The sequence below is a fragment of the Pangasianodon hypophthalmus genome, chromosome 6, assembly GCF_027358585.1.
Source record: "Pangasianodon hypophthalmus isolate fPanHyp1 chromosome 6, fPanHyp1.pri, whole genome shotgun sequence".
Taxonomy (NCBI): Eukaryota; Metazoa; Chordata; class Actinopteri; order Siluriformes; family Pangasiidae; genus Pangasianodon; species Pangasianodon hypophthalmus.
Genome location: NC_069715.1, coordinates 2781627 through 2798706, shown reverse-complemented (window position 1 = coordinate 2798706; position 17080 = coordinate 2781627). Strand labels below are relative to the sequence as shown.

The following is a 17080-nucleotide window of genomic DNA, read 5'->3' as shown; positions in this document are numbered from 1 at the left end:
CTGCTAGTATAATGTTCAATTAATCATGATTGATCAATAATGACTGATTATTGGTGTCATTATAAATATGTATCAGATTCTTCTGTGTCGACTCTTTGATCCGACTCACATATCTGAAGAGCTGAAATAGATGTGATCACTGTACTGTTCTGTATTTATAACATACAGACTCTATAACATATAGACTCTAAGGCTGTTAACATCATACACAGCAAACAGCAATCTAAGTGCATGGAATAATTTTATTAAATATCTGAGTTGCTTGGCACTCCATAACAATTTAGATCGAGACTGTTTTCACTTACAGGAATAAATGAACAGAAATCAAGTGTAAACACAATAATATTTATATAGGAATGTTTACTGGAAAATGTGGAGTACGAGTCTGTTTAATAATTACAGCGAAATCGGAGCAAAGAGCAAAAGATTTGGGTTGAAACAGGCAATGAGTCATTTGGGAGTCGAAAGAGTCGATTCTTATTGTTGAACTGAATCAATTGAGAACGGAAGTCACTGCTGCTGTCGCCTGGACCAATCAGATAGCTCCATCTCATCCGGGCATTTACGCTCTTAGCTAGCGATACGTAAATAAATAAATAAATAAATAAATAAGTAAATAAATTTCTGAACGTTAAGAACAGTTATTTATAACGTACCCCGCAGCTTCTCCACACGACTTCCTAGTTAGCACAGATTAGCCATATGCTAACGCTAGCTATATGCTGGAGAGCGGGTGATCATGGGAAATGTAGTTTGTTTTTTATTTTTAAAACTCGCAAATGTATTAGAATTAGCGAAAAATCGAAAAAAAAGTCTTCGAAAATCCAATTAAATTATTTGTATGATTTGTATTCTGGAGGACGAATGTGTTAAAAAGTTTTCTTTAATGAATATTGACGGCAAATGAAATTCACTTCCGCGTTGTAGTTGTAGTCGTAGTAGTAGTAGTGACATCATCACCCGGGTCGCGAGACGCACTTAGTAATAACGTCGCTGTGCTCTGCGCTGCGCGAGCGCGAGCTCGAGGGTCTGAACATCAAACGCGGCAGTTGAGACAAGGCTAACATGCTAATGGCGAGAGGGGTGGCGTGTTGTCCTGCCGAGTCACATCCTCCTCAAATCCACCACATAGGGCGGTTTTAAACTCGTCCTGACACACCGAGGACGACTTTAAGACACTCTTAAGACTAGTTTGTGTTTATTTTGTGAGGGAAAATGTGTTAAAAGGAAGTGAAATAACCGGCTCCTCCCTAAAGTTTGATAGTAGTTGCTGCTTTCCCATGTCCATGTCACATACACATACACACAGAGCAGTGATTTGCTGCTGCTGCTGCTGCTGCTGAAGTAGGACTGAAGGAGAAGAAGAAGAAGAAGAAGAAGAAGAGCAGTTAGCGGCACTTTAATCTCTCCAACATTTAAAGTTAATGTTTATTTTGGTTATTTTTTAGTCCTTAGAGCCATGTGAGGTGTCCTGTAATGTCCACGGAGCAGGATAAAGATTCATTCTCGCTCAAAAGAAATAGAGGTAATGGGATTTTTCCTCGTTATATTTAGCTAACTGCTTTGCTGGCTCAGTGTGTGTGTGTGTGTGTGTGTGTGTGTGTGTGTGTGTGTGTGTGTGTGTGGGCCTTCTTAAAGGCCTGTAATGAAAACTATTTGAAGATATTCTTCTTAATAAGGAGTGTGCTATAACAGCATTTTAGATTTATATAGTGTCTTAGGGAATGTTTGGAAAGTAGTGTGTGAACTTTTGGAGTGTTTACAGCTGGATACACACTCATACACACTCATACACACTCACATACACACTCACACACACACACACACACACACACACACACACACACACTGAGCCAATCCTGAGCAAAAGTCTAACCAAAGTTTGACTGTGCATTACTATGAGCATGTCCTTACAGTCTACGTGTGTTTACTCTCTGTTTATCTCGTTGAGATTTCATCATTAAAAAGTTGTTGTTGTTGTTGTTGTTGTTGTGTTGTTGTTGTTGTTGTTGTTGTTGTTGTGGTGGTGGTGTTTTGCAGGAGGTGACGGTGGTCTGGATGGTTTAGGAGGGCCCGGCTTGCTCCTCGGGAGCCCGGATAAGAAGAAACGCAAGTCAAACACACAGGTAGGTGATTATTTCTAATGTGTACAGTATAAAAGTATAAAACTCTACGCTTGGAGTAAAGAGAGTTCGAATCGTGCCATTAGAGATCACTGTTATAATTTTGAACTTTCTGTGCAAAAGAGCGATCTGAAACTGAATTTCACACCTCAAGGTGAGAGACTGAACATTTGAAACTACACATGAAGAAAGGTTTCGATTTCTAAAAGAAGGACACGTACAGACTGATGAAGAAAGACGGACGGATTAATAAACTAACAGACTTACAATTTATACACTATACAGACTAATAGACTGGGAGACAGATGGCTCATTAGATGGACAGATACTTGGACAGATTGAGAGTTAGGCGAAATATTTACATTGTAAAACAATTCCTTTTTTTTTTTTTTTTTTTGACTTCTGACATAGATCGGATATCGCTGCGTACGTGTAAACAGCTCGTATCGGATTTTTTTCACATCTGATACGGACCACGTTCAAACGAGGTCCTAATTCTGAAGTACGATTGCGTCTGATTTTCCTGTTTACATCTGATTCGAATGTTATTTCTGAAGTTGTTGTTGTTGTTGTTGTTGTTGTTATGCAACACGTTTTCTTGGCTAGACTAAAATTCATACTCATTCGGCGTTCAAACGATACCCGTGAATCCTACTGAGGCCGACAGAGCGAGGACACGATCGATCCCGACACAATCTAAAGAGGCTTTTTACGGCCACGGTGGCACTACGGGTTGAAAGTTGAAAGACATTTTGATGGGGATTGATGTAACCACGGAAATGATCATCATTGTGTATCAAGCCTCACAATGTAAATGCAGTTACAGATCCTTGATTAAGGTGTTCCTGTGTATAACCTCTGACCCCTACTCTGTCCTCCTCAGGCTCCGTCGTTCGCGCCGCTCTCTGAATATGCGCCTCCTCCGAACCCGAGCTCGGATCACCTGGTGGCTTCCAACCCGTTCGACGATAACTACAACTCTCCTCCTGCGTCTCTGAAACCCCCGAACCACACCAACCCCTACTTCGGCCCGTCTCACTACCCGGGGTTCAGTGGTTATGGGCCGCCCCGGATGGTACCGCACTTCCAGAACAGGATGCCCGCTCCTTTTGGGTCCCCGTTTCAGATCCGGAACCAGCCTCACCCGTTCGCCCAGAACCCGATGGGCCCGATGGGCTTTAACCGAGCGCCTGGGTTCAACTACGCGCATCCGGAGAACCCGGCCTTCGCTAATCAGCCCATGTTTAATAACAACGGCGGCATGCACCAGCACTTCAGACCGGGTCCTGGAGAGAACATCAGCCAGCTTTCTCTCTCCAGCATGAACCAGAACCACGGCCCCGATCCGATGTTCAGCCCAGAGGCGACTATAGGAGGGAATCGTCCTGCAGCTGCGGTGAAATCCGGCCCGGATATGAGCCCTGGACTGAACTTCGCCCAGCCTACGACGCCCAAACAGGAACTGGGCGAGAGCGGGAATAAGAACGCTACGCCTCCACGGAAACCGAACCAGATCTTGGAAGAGGGCGGAGCTCAAGAGAGTCAGGCGGAGCTTAAAGGCAAAAACAGATCTAATGCAGAAGGAGGTGTGGAGAAGATCAACGGTGTCCTCCACCCCAACACCGAACCGCTAAAGAAGTCTCCTCAACCTGTCACGGAGAACAGCGCCGAGAGAAACCGGCGGCCCGCGAACAGCAAAACCGGCTCGGCCAATAGCAAGAGAAATCGTTTGAGTGGCTCCGCCCCCTCAGAGCCCATGTACCCGTGCGGGATCTGCCTGGGTGAAGTGAACGATGATCAGGAGGCCATCTTGTGCGAGGCCTCGTGTCAGAAGTGGTTCCACCGCGTGTGTACGGGAATGACGGAGACGGCCTACAACCTGCTGACGGCCGAGGCGGCCGCCGTGTGGGGCTGCGACGCCTGCATGGACGAGAAAGAAGGAGTGCAGCTGCTCAAAACGAGGGAGGCGTCCGGCTCGGCTACGGCAAACAGCGAGGGACAAACCTGAACGATGCGTGTGTGTGTGTGTGTGTGTGTGTGTGTGTGTGTGTGTGTGTGCGCGTGTGTGTGTGTTTTCAACATTTTAACCTGCAGATCTTTTTTGCTTTCTCTGGGTTTTCTTCAGATGTCAAAAATAATGTGCCATGAAAAATGGCAAAATTGTAACTTTATAAATCGCAAATCCACGCCTGCTTTCGTTCAATCTGCATCCTGACGCAGCCACGATTCCTGTTTATCGCTGAAGGAACCTAAACGTAACCGGTACATAAAGCGAGACATTCGATTAGAAAAAGCGTAACTCATTTCTCATCACTCAGTTCTAAGTTATTTGTTGGTTTAAGCCCCGCCCCTTTATCTTACAGCAGCTGCACGTTGAAAATGTTAAAGTAGCGAGAAAGTCTGGGGGAATGTGACAAAATCATTTCAATACAGTGATGAATTTTGTAACGTTTCTGAGATATAACATATTTAAAAGGAAAATTACAAGCAGGTGATTTGATGTTAAAAATTTTGTACAGTTTTAAATCCTTAAAAGGGTAAAATATTTTTTTTTAATCAGATTTTTTCCCCCACTGCCTTTTGAGTGTTAATTTATTGTTATAGACACTAAAATATCATTAAATTCTGTTTTTCAAAATAATAAAAAAAATATGCAATACTACTGTGCAGTATGTATCATGATGCAAAGTGTGTATCGTAGAAACGGAGTCAAGTATTGTAATCATATCATGATGATATTTTTGTCATATCGCCCGGCCCTAATAGCATTATCAGTAAATTAACTAGCGTGTGTGTGTGTGTGTGTGTGTGTGTGTGTGTGTGTGTGTGTGTGTGTGTGTGTGTGTGGGGTAAAGAAATAAAAATCAGGATTAGGAGTGAACTCACGAAACTTCAGTTGCATTTACAATCTCAACATGGATTTGCGATTCATAAAGCAAGACTCGTTCTGTAAAATCTCTCACGGTTGCACCGAAGTCGTGATAAATAAATACTGACGTTGGGGTTTGCGTTGCTCTAGAGCCATGACATCGGAGGTCAGATGTCTTCCTGTCACCTGCACAAAACCGTTATCTCCATCTTCAGCTGTAGAAATTCATTCTAACGTCAGTATTTTTTTTTGTCCTCACATTTTTTTTCCTTATTTGTTCCTGACGGATTCCCGCCCCTGATCCAGCTCTCCTGTATCACTCGACAGGGTGGAGCTATCTGCCCTCTTCCTCATACTTGAGCTCACAGACAGCTACAATGTATCGCTGTGATTGACAGGAGAGAGAGAGAGAGAGAGAGAGTGTGTGTGGATGCCCCGCCCACCCAGAGAGCACAGCCAATTACGGCCTCTCAGACTCCCGGCCACGGACGGATGTAGCATCATCAGGATTCAAACTCACGAATCATCTGTGATACTCAGAGCGCGAACGCGTTTATGTTGAACCGAATGTCAGTATTTTTAACGCTTTAAACACTTTTAACGGTGTGATTATGTTTCCAGTTGAGGAAGAAGAGATGATGATATCGATACCGATACCGATATCAATATCACGATAAATTGTTGCAATACTGTCAGCATGTGTTGGTTGGAAATTCTGAAAATTTATTTAAAAATATTAATAATAATAATAATAAGAAGAAGAAGATTACATTAAAGTTTTCTTCCCCGCTTCTACTTTCCAGTCACTTTTTCGTCACGTCATCGTACATGTTTGGATTTTAAGTGCAGATTTTTCTGCGGAACGAAATCCAGACGTGTTCTACATGACAGTTTAATCGCTTCATTAGCTATCGTATCGATTATCGTATTTATTAAATTCCCTAAGCGCCTGAGGGAGGAAGAAAAAAAAAAACGCTCACTGAATTCACACATGCTCTCTTTTTTGTAATTGAACAAAATCATCACGTCAGAGGAGCGAATGAAGGATGAAGAGTTTTGCGGCGCTGAATGTAGCGATGATCGTTTTAGAATCGATTTCGTCGAGTCGTCGAGTCTTAGCGAACGTTTCCGCTTTGCTTGTGCTCTGTACGCACTTGGCTTTGCTGCGTTGATCTCCTTTTGCCAGATGTTTCCTCCAGTGTGCCATTTATTATTATTTCTTAATGTAATTGTGATTAATGTAGCAGAGAGAGAGAGAGAGAGAGAGAAGAGCTGCGATGACAATAATAATGATAATAATAACGCACACTTATTATTTAGCGTGTGCACTAAAATGCTTTTAAATCCTCTTTGATGATCATTTAATGGCATTTCTTTTACTGGTTTATTCTGTTTTATATGAGGGTTTGTTACTTGAAGGTCGAAGAAATTGCACAGAGTCTATCAGTCCAGGATTTATGGATGGTAAATAAATGGATTTATATCATCTCCGAGTTTTATTATTATTATTATTATTATTATTATTATTATTATTATAATAATACATTTTTACACTTGACCTTATTGTATGATGAAAATGACCATGTAGAGTCTCATCATCATCATCATCATCATCGTCATCATCATCATCTGCTCCTGTGATGAACAGACTGCTTTTCCCTTCATATTCACAATTGTTAATTGTTTAATAAGTGCAAAAGTTTGTACACCCTTAAGACAAGACCAAGAAGATGATGTTTAGTGCGTTTGGTTTCATTTTCTGAATGTGATCTAAATAATTATGCATTTATATATATATATATATATATATATATATATATATATATATATAATAAGCCAAACATTTATGATATACACCATAAAGCCAAAAGTTTGTGCACCCCTGACCATCACAGCCATATAACAATCTTTTAACTAAAACTTAGTTTCTAATTATTATTAACATAAACTATTTGTAAAGTTTTACTTGTTAAGTTTTGTCACCTCGTTGTCTTCATATTTTACATTTGTATTCAGCCTTTTTTTCTCTTCTCTGACATTGCTGACTTTATTTAAATTTATTTAACTGATGTTAGCTACACACTATAAGGCCAAAAGTATGTGCACCCCTGACCATCACACCCATATGTTCCTGTTGAACGTCTCATTCCAGATTTATTCCCCTGTGTTTGCTGTTATAATAAGCTCCACTCTTCTGGGAAGCTTTCCACTAGATGTTGGAGCGTGGCTGTGGGGATTTGTGTTCATTCAGCTACAAGAGCATTAGTGAGGTCAGGCGCTGATGTTGGGATGTCGAGGAGGTCTGGGGTGCAGTCGGTGTTCTGGTTCTTACAGTTCCAGTCAGAATTTTGACGTCATAATTTATAGATAATGTAATTTTGAGATAAGACTAAATAAGATGATAAATCATAATTTTAAGATGAGTCAGATTTTGAGATAATAAGAGAATTTTAACCTAAATTAGAATTTTGAGATAAATCAGAATTTTGAGATAATCAGAATTTTGAGATAAAACAATTTTGAGATAATCAGAATTTTGAGATAAAACAATTTTGAGATAATCAGAATTTGAACAAATTTTTTTTGAGATAATCAGAATTTTGAGATAAATCAAAATTTTAATCTAAATCAGAATTTTGAGATAAAACAATTTTGAGATAATCAGAATTTTGAGATAAAACAGAATTTTGAGATAAATCAATCTTGAGATAATCAGAATTTTGAGATAAAACAGAATTTTGAGATAAATCTGAAATGGACATAAGTCAGAATTTTAAAATAATAAATCAGAACTTTTAGATAAATCAGAATTTCGACATGTCGGATTTCTGACAGAATGCTCACGTAAGTCATAATTTTGTGGTAATTCACAATTTCGACATAATAAATCAGAATTCTGAGATAATGTCAGATTTGTTTACACTCTGCTGCTGCTGCCGCAAATAAAGAAAATATATATTATGCTCTTTTTTTTTCTTTTCAACCGGAAGTTCACCTGTAGCGTCTCTCTCAGTGAATTTAAACCTGTTTGAGACTACAGTGTGTGTGTGTGTGTGTGTGTGTGTGTGTTTATATTTTCACTAGCACTCATGTTTGGGATTCAGCCTTTAGCGCTCCCATGGCAACAAAGGACGTCGTCATAGCAACGACGCGCTTTCCACGGGCCTGCTTTGTAAACAAACAGCTGAAGAAGCTAGTGAGAGTTCTCCCAGGATTCTTCATCTTCATCATCTTCATCATCTTCATCATGCCGCTTCTGATCAGAGATCACACCTGGACCCAGACCGAGAGCTCGGTGTTCATCCGCGTGCCGTTAAAAGCCGTTAAACCGGGGAAAGTGGACGTTTTGTGCACGGAGGAATACCTGAAGGTGAGCTGAGAAGTTCCGGAAGTTGACCTTCCGGAAGTGACAACACAATAAAACTAGAAATATTTAGTGGGAAAAAAAAAAAAAATAGATTTATGAGATGGATTTATCTTTATTTACACTGCAACAATCATATCTTAGGAAGTGAAATGATTTATTATTTTTAGATTATTTTAAATTTTAAGTTTTGCTAATAAGTTTTTAATAGAACAAACAGAAATGTCTAGAAATAGGTTTAATAATCACATATTTATCTTACTGTTTCTTGTAACAGGAAATACTACATAGCTTTGATGAGATATTCACTTGTGTAGATTACACACAGATTACAAAATGAACCAGTGACAAGCCACAAAAGCTTATTATTATTATACTAAGTAAATCTATACAACCAGCTGAAATATATAATATAATATATTATATAATAATAATAATAATAATAATAATAGTAATAATAATATCATCTCAGACCACCTGGCTTTATATTATTGTGAGGGAAACATATTTGTTTAATTTTTAATTGCTAATTAAAAGGGAAGTCTTATTGAGACTAGCGTTAGATACACACAGTTACTGTGCAAACGTCTTAGGCAGCCTATTTGTTATAGATGTTTATTTTCTGACTTCTACATTATTGATTCGGTATAAAAACATTTTAGATTCCAAACATTAGTTTTCCAGCACACAATGAAATGTTACAGAAGAATGTTTGTATGTCAGTAAAGAAAGCAACAGATTCCATAAGAGACACTTTTCAGATAAAAACAGAATGAAGGCTGCTGGGTTTCGCTGCAGAAATAAGAAGCGAGTCGACAGTCAAAGTCTCCAGAAGAACTGTGGCTGCTTCTGCAAGATGCTCAGTAACACTTCCAGCTCATTTCCTTATAAAACTGCACACACTGCACCTCAGATACTGCTTTATTTTTTAAAGTGAAGGATCGTCACACCAAATATTGACTTTGTTTCATTTATTACTGTTTACTGCTCTTTATAGGATTTTTTTAAAGCAGAAACATTTAGTTTCATTATATTTGAAGGCATCTTTGCTCTACAGCATTTCTTTGCATGTGCCTAAGACTTTTACACAGAACTGTAGATAGATAGATAGATAGATGGATAGATAGATGACATACTGTAAGTGATAACAGAAATTAACTTGTTTTGTAGACCTTCCACCCCATTAAATGTAATTATAAACAGATAAAAAGTACAATTTGTCATTCTTTAATAGATACAAATGTGTAATCGTTGGCAAATTGCTGTGGTGTAAAAGGAATAAAACACATAGTGATGTGTCTCAGGTTGAAAAGAGTAACTCCTCTTCATCACACCACCCCTTCGCTGATTATTTTCTTCTAACTGCGTGACACGGAGTGTTTTATTCCTCACGTAAGGCTGAATCTCGAGCGAATCAGACATTTCGACATTAACAGCGGTGTCTCTTTATTTTCTCAGGTCAGTTTCCCTCCGTTTCTGTTCGAGGTCTTCTTCTTCGAGCCAATAGACGAAGAGAAAAGTGTAGCGAAAATCGGAAACGGCGTTGCGCTTTTCACACTGCCCAAAATGAAACAAGGCGTCTGGGAGCAGCTCAGTGTGAACATCGGTGTGTGAAGTTCATTCTTACAGTAACTCGTCATGCAGGGGATCTGCTGTGACATTGAACTTATCCTTATCTACGTAAATGTTCCAGACAAAGACAAACAGAGAGAGATTCGAGAAGGAGCCATCATCAAAAGCCAGAAGAAGGCGATGGAGAAAGAGGAAGCGAAAGCCCTGAGGATTCATCAGGAGAGGAAGTACGCACTGGAGACCATGATGAAGGTTGGAGAAGGATCATCATAATCTTATTAGCTGACAGCAACAAGTTCCTGACACTGCACAATAATCTGATGTTTCTGCTCCTGAGGCACTTTACAGTGGGCACATTGGCTCAGCTGGAGAAAAATTAAGCTTTAGGTTGCTTTCAAACTTGCCAAAGTGGCTCTTGTGATGTGCACACGGTAACCATAACAACGCTCTTACCAGATATTTCTTGAGTAGAAGCGTTCAAGGTGGAGTTTTTTTAATAGCGCCTTGACCGCTGCCTTTAAAGCCGAAAAAATCAGGGATAGAAAATACGGACTGAAGAAACATAAGTGCAACATAAAAACACAAGACAATTTAAAAATATAAAAATAAAAACACTAATTTCATTATATACGGATGAGAAGATGGCGAGCGTTGAAATAAATCTAACAGGAGTCTTGTATATCACTAATATATCGAGGCATGAATAATCCTAATTGTATTCATCACATTCATCACTGGTTTAATGTAACAAAATGGCTTCCACACTCATCATTCATCAGCACTTAGAATAGCACTTGATCCAGCACATTGTATTATCTAGCGTTTTAGTTTTAGTTTTTTTCTTATATCGTGCTCTGATTAATTAAATAACGCCTATATTTTTATTAAATTTGTTCATTTGTTCATTTCGTGTAAGGAAAACTTGCCCACAGTTTGAAGGATAAGCTGACTGAGCGCTCACCTCCTACACTTACACTACTCTTTATTTATAAAAAAATTTAATTCTTGAGAAAAGCAATGCCTCTGATTAAGATGCGTCTCCTGAGATGGCGTCCATTTGTATAAAATCTAAACGTTTAATAAATAAAGAACGTTTCTTTAAAGTTAATTTGAGCAGATTGAACAGACAGCAAGCTTGGTTTAAACCAAGAACATCTGAGATAAATTAGACAGGTGTGTGTATTTTATTCTCGTGTACACACTTTCAGAGCTGTAGGTTTGAGGTACTTATTAGATTTCTGTGTTGCAGATTGAGGAAGAGGAGCGAGCGAGAATCCAGAGGATGAAGGATGAAGAGTGTGAGAGAGCCGTGAAGGAACTGGAGGCCTGGAAAGAGAAGCAGAGGGAAGCAGAAGAGGAAGAAGAGGCTCGACGAAGGCAACAGGAAGCAGCCGCGCAGGAAACAAAATTAATTCATCAGCACAGAAAGCCTGAGAAGATTATAACACCTGCACGAAACCCGAGCAGACCTGAAGGTTAAAAAAAAAAAAAAAACCTCACCTGATTCATGTTCTGTGATTCAGTATATTATAAAACTCCACCTCGCTGATCAATTCTGGATTCTGATTGGTCAGAAGGTGTTGATTAATTTTGTGACAGTTTTATATTAATCTGCTCGTTCTAATACGTTATCGTTTCTATAGTAACCGCTTATTCACAGGGACTTATATAGCAGACGCTACACATAAAAAAAAAAAAAAAAAAAAAAAAAAAAAAGTTGATATGGTTCAGTTTTTTATTTACTTTATTTTATTTTATTATTTATAGAAGGAGTCTCCAGTGTCAGCACTCTGTAACAATCAGAGGTAAAGCTGCTAAAACGTTACGTTTTTCAACACAGAGGAGTTTATGCTTTAGAGTTTCTCAGTAACAGGACAAGCTGCGATTTTTTTTGTCTTATTAAATTAAAGAGAGAGAAAAAAGAGCGGCTGGTGAAGGAACGACTGTTTATAGCTGCTATAACGTAAGTGAGAACAGGAACTAACTTAAATATAGCTATAAATGGATAAAAAAGTATGACATGTTTGTTTTTTTTTTCCAGTTAATCGAAATGTTAATCATTGACAAACTGCTGTGGTGTAAGAGGAATAAAACACTTCAGGACGTGCTGTTATAGGAAAATAATCAACGACAGGGTAGTAACGGTAGCTCCGCTTCATCACACCACCCCGATGTTGATTGCTTTCCCATAACAGCATGACATATGGAGTGTTTTATTCTTTACTTAGTGCATGTGACATTTATCCAAGATTAGCCCCGCCCACTTTGCATGGAGAGAGGAGAAATTTGTGTATACAGTCAGGGCCATAAGTATTTGGACAGTGACACAGTTTTGGTAATTTTGCCTCTGTACACCACCACAGTGGATTTGAAATGAAGAAATCAAGATGAGATTGAAGTGTAGAATTTCAGCTTTAATTCAAGAGGTTTAACAAAAAATATTGCATTAACTGTTTAGGAATTACAGCCATTTTTTTTTTACAGAGTCCCTCCATTTTCACAGGCTCAGAAATAAATATCAAATAATCCAATATTATTATTGATTTTTTTTCAACTTCAGATTGTGTCCAGAAACATAAATTTTTATCTTTTTTCACATTTTTGTTCGCTGTGGTTTGACGACTCTGTGAAATATCTGATTAGTGCTAAGCTAATAAAGTTTCCCCTCAGGTGAGATAAACGGAGGGAAAAAGTGCAAACAGGCGGATCTTCCTGCTCCGAGATCAGCGGGCTGCATTAAGGTCAGCTTCACTCCTCGTGTCTTCCCCACGCCCTCACGAGAGTCTTGCATCCCCGAGGAAGAAGAGGTGCTTTTTATCTTTTCTAAACACATCCACTAATACTCTGTAATCACTCACACGCCCAGCACTGCTGTGTCATTACAACAGTGTGAGGAAAGATAGCGGGTGTGTCCCGAATGCTAGTGTTGGTGTTTTTATTAGTCATGCTGGACAAGCGACGTTCATCAAGGAAACAAAAGAACAATAGATTACACAAGAAATGTGATGTTTATAAAAATTCGTACATCTTATGTTTCACTCCTGAGATCACATATGTTTATTTATAACGTCGACTGATCGACTTCGAATCGTATAAATGTCGTATGATGTTTTATTATTTTTCAATAGAACATTTTGTGAAACTCACTGAAAAGAAAGAAATCCAAAACAAATCCATAAATTAAGACAAATAAGACTAGAAGGTCAATTAGGTCAATTAGAACAAAAGTAATGGCACCCTATAAAAGGAAAAAAGAGTAGCATTAGTGGAAGATTTAGCTTACATCGTGTTAGAAGATGCTGTTTCGCTGTTTAGTCAGAATTTTTGATGTTTTTTTTTTAGCTGTCTTTGCATTTTATGCAGTTTTGTGGGCAGGTGTTAAATCTTAATGTCCCGTGAACATGCTTGGTAATTTATAGCGTTTATTATCACGAAGAAACTCAGCAACGCTTTTCTAAACTTGGCAGGAATTTTTAGTTTGGTTTGGTTTTGCACACAACAGTCTTAAAAATATCAATCTTTTGATACAAAGTTGTGTGTGAATGTTTACAAAAACCAAGTCGAAATTTGGCAAACATTTCTGTGATTTTCTCCTCATTCTTCACTTTCATGCTCCACATAAATCAGTATGGTCAGCTAAAGCCTCACACAGTGCACACGATGAAAGATTTGTGTCTTATAAATTTACAAACCAGCAGTAAACACTCACAGTGCGTTATGTCATTGCACACAGGCTGTTATAAGACACCGTATAAACACTGCATGGAATCTAAGCACCGTGTCATTTGGTATTTCAGGATTTCCTGCATTTGGGACGTTTCCTAAAGTGCCCTAGGTGTTTACTGGAAGTTATTTAATTGTAGGTGTTAAGTGAAAGTGAAATTGTGTGTTTGTGTGTGTGTGTGTGTGTGTGTGTGTGTGTGAGAGTAGTGGCTCAGGAAGCAGGCCGAAGCGAGACGGGCGGTGAACGCTGATCTCACCGAGCTGGATGATCTGAAGGAGGAGGAGAGAAACCCTGACTGGCTCAAGGATAAAGGAGAGTATGTATTACTCAACACACACACACACACACACACACACTCACACACTCACACACTCACACACACACTCACTCACACACACACACACACACAAACACACACAAAACGGATCACAGCACCTCCTTCTCACACACATCAATCATATTGAGAGCTGAAATAGAACAAAATGGAAGTTTGCTACTTTTCTGCCTCATGTATATTCCACTTTCTTTAAAATAAAGAGTTCATTTTAAAAAAGTCTATTTTTTATTATAAATGAGCAGCAGAATTATGGCATGCCTCCAAACTTTACTTAGCACGTGTTTACGTCTTGCTAGAGCTCCTCAGTAATAACAGAACTGCACTGAGCTCAGATGACAGATGTTACAGCTGCTGGAATCAGGGCTGTTTTATACTTCTTCCGTGACGTTCCTGTCCTGTGTTCTGCAGTAAATTCTTCACCATGGAGAACTATCAGGCCGCGCTCAACGCCTACGACCTGGCCATCAAACTCAACCGCCGGATTCCTGCTCTGTTCTCCAACCGAGCAGCTTGTCATCTGAAGCTGAGAAATCTTCACAAAGCCATCGAGGACAGTTCTCAGGTCAGACTTTTCCTCTTCACTGTGTTGGTCTGTGGATTTTGCATGAAGTACGTTTCGTAATACTAAGTACTGCATTATACAGTTATATATTTTCCTAGTACTGTGTATGTTGTTAAGGCTTTAGATTAGTGTAGATTAAAGTCTGCTGTGCTGCTGGTTTTATTGTTGTAGGCTCTGGAGCTGCTCACGCCGGCGGTCTCTGATAACGCTGCGGCCCGGATGAAGGCCCACGTGAGGAGAGGAACAGCTTTCTGTCAGCTCGAGCTCTATGTGGAAGGTACAGTTTACATCAGAACCCAGAGCCACACAAACATTCATAAACCTGTGGAACTCTTCGGCTGAGGCTGTACGATGAACATCTCCTGACATCACCAATGATCTGAAGCATGAAAGTTACAGTGATTCAACATAATGGAGTTTAGTGCTGGTTTAGTGTCATAAGTGTTATTCAGTGCAGTTCAGTATTGCACAGATTGTTCAGGCCACGCCTCCTTCACTAAGACATACACAAAGGCCACGCCTCCTTTACTAAGACATACACAAAGGCCACGCCTCCTTTACTAGAACTGATAGACACAAAGGCCACGCCTCCTTCACTATGACAGACACAAAGGCCATGCCTCCTTCACTATGACAGACACAAAGGCCACGCCTCCTTCACCAAGACAGACATAAAGGCCACGCCTCCTTCACTATGACAGACACAAAGGCCACGCCTCCTTCACTTGGACTGACAGACACAAAGGCCACGCCTCCTTCACTTGGACTGACAGACACAAAGGCCACGCCTCCTTCACTTAGACTGACAGGCACAAAGGCCACGCCTCCTTCACTTGGACTGACAGACACAAAGGCCACGCCTCCTTCACCAAGACAGACACAAAGGCCACGCCTCCTTCACCATGACAGACACAAAGGCCACGCCTCCTTCACTTAGACTGACAGACACAAAGGCCACGCCTCCTTCACTTAGATTGACAGACACAAAGGCCACGCCTCCTTCACGTTTTTGTGACACTGCCAGGTGTGCCATGACGGGTATACTGCAGGTATCTTGCTTGAATTGGCAGCAGATTTAGATGCACAATGCATGTAGAGACGTTAACTCTGCGTGTTATATCCAGACTGCTGTACTGTGAAAAGCTAAGTTTACTTAATTACTCCTAGAGCCACGGGCTGCTAAGTGAAAATGCAAGAAAATGAAATATCTGGCTTCAGATTTTACAAAAATCAGGAGCATGTTACAGTTAGTGATGAAAGCCTGAAAGTTGTGAACCCTCTTTATTCCACATTGCTCTTTAATACTGTGAAAATCGAGCATGCTCGTTAGCATCAGATCGAAACCACAATCACAGCAGCCTGACTGTTTTCCCGTTTAATCCGCAGGGCTTCAGGACTACCAGGCTGCTCTCAGGATCGATCCACACCACCAGGCTCTGCAGGCAGACACCGAGAAGATCCGGCAGATCGTTCAAGGCACCGGACCGAGCTCAGCACGACCGACAGCGTCCGCGAGGGAATAGGCAAACGTGTCTTACTGAGTCCTAAACATGAGTGATGATAGCTTGCTTTGTCTTTTATAACACCAGCAGTGTTCTTGATTTAAAGCTGTATCGATTTACTGCATTTCATTGCTTATAATTATTATTTTTTTACCAACACTACAGTGTAGTTTGTTTGTCTTTTGTGTCTTAAGGTCATGTGTAATAATATATACACCCTTTTTATTTATAGGAATCATTTCAGCTGAGTCTGTGATTATGTGCCGCAGTTTAAAGCAGTCCTGAAATGGCTTTGTTTCAGATCTCCCACAGTTTTTATTTTAAACAGAGGGCAATTAGTGGATGCAGATGATCCAGCTCTTTAGAAAGAAAGCGTTTCAAACTACTTCCTCCAGTTAAATCCCAACTCACTTCATTACAGCTTATATCATATATATATATATATATATATATATATATATATATATATATATATATCACACAGGATGCTAGCAGGAATAAGCTTCCCTGTCTTTCTATCACTATGGCTTTTATCTTTTGCATCCATATCAGATTATTTGCTCTTAACAAATGTCTTAAAGTCAATTATTTTGGACTTTTGTGGAAATGAGCGCAACAGCACCACCAACAGGGGTCAAAAACACACACACACACACAATGATGTGAAGAAGTGAGACATGAGGCTGGGGCTGATTTCTTTCTAGTCCAGACTGTAGATTCGTGCAGCCTATCAGTGACAGTCCTGTCATGTGATCACACATACTGACACGCCCCCTAGATCTGATCTCCTTTTGAGCTGAAAGTGTTCACACACATCCGTAAGACGTCATTAGCAGTGGCTGAGAAGGCGTAAGAGAAATACTGAACGTGAACGAGGTGGATTATTTACGCTGTCATCATCTTTTTTTCCCCCCAAAACATGAGTTCAGAGGAGAAACTAAAAATAAATAGACAAAACACAAACTGTCCGATCACAATACGAATCACACAAAAGTACGCATTACAAAACCGAACGTTTAGTGGTTTT

The 17080-nt window shown here is 39.8% G+C and overlaps 2 protein-coding genes across 2 annotated transcripts; both read left to right on the top strand.

Annotated features, from left to right (window-relative positions):
- The first annotated feature begins 963 nt into the window (after positions 1-963).
- Positions 964-6478, top strand: pygo1 (pygopus family PHD finger 1). Its single transcript, XM_026927388.3, has 3 exons — positions 964-1525; positions 2041-2126; positions 3007-6478. The coding sequence occupies exons 1-3, from the start codon at positions 1477-1479 to the stop codon at positions 4129-4131; spliced, it is 1260 nt and encodes a 419-aa protein (XP_026783189.3). The 5' UTR covers positions 964-1476; the 3' UTR covers positions 4132-6478.
- Positions 6479-7686: 1208 nt separating this feature from the next.
- Positions 7687-16212, top strand: dnaaf4 (dynein axonemal assembly factor 4). Its single transcript, XM_034305149.2, has 9 exons — positions 7687-8362; positions 9815-9962; positions 10050-10180; positions 11178-11403; positions 12599-12735; positions 13859-13968; positions 14398-14551; positions 14723-14828; positions 15938-16212. The coding sequence occupies exons 1-9, from the start codon at positions 8111-8113 to the stop codon at positions 16072-16074; spliced, it is 1401 nt and encodes a 466-aa protein (XP_034161040.2). The 5' UTR covers positions 7687-8110; the 3' UTR covers positions 16075-16212.
- The last annotated feature ends 868 nt before the right edge of the window (positions 16213-17080 follow it).

What these genes read in the sequence shown, in the direction of transcription:
- pygo1 (XM_026927388.3), top strand. Translation starts at nt 1,477, where the DNA reads ATGTCCACGGAGCAGGATAAAGATTCATTCTCGCTCAAAAGAAATAGA. An exon ending in CTCGCTCAAAAGAAATAGAG is followed by an intron (nt 1,526 to 2,040) that starts GTAATGGGATTT and finishes GGTGTTTTGCAG; the next exon opens with GAGGTGACGGTGGTCTGGAT. An exon ending in AACGCAAGTCAAACACACAG is followed by an intron (nt 2,127 to 3,006) that starts GTAGGTGATTAT and finishes TGTCCTCCTCAG; the next exon opens with GCTCCGTCGTTCGCGCCGCT.
- dnaaf4 (XM_034305149.2), top strand. Translation starts at nt 8,111, where the DNA reads ATGGCAACAAAGGACGTCGTCATAGCAACGACGCGCTTTCCACGGGCC. An exon ending in GCAGCTCAGTGTGAACATCG is followed by an intron (nt 9,963 to 10,049) that starts GTGTGTGAAGTT and finishes TAAATGTTCCAG; the next exon opens with ACAAAGACAAACAGAGAGAG. An exon ending in GCTCGAGCTCTATGTGGAAG is followed by an intron (nt 14,829 to 15,937) that starts GTACAGTTTACA and finishes TTTAATCCGCAG; the next exon opens with GGCTTCAGGACTACCAGGCT.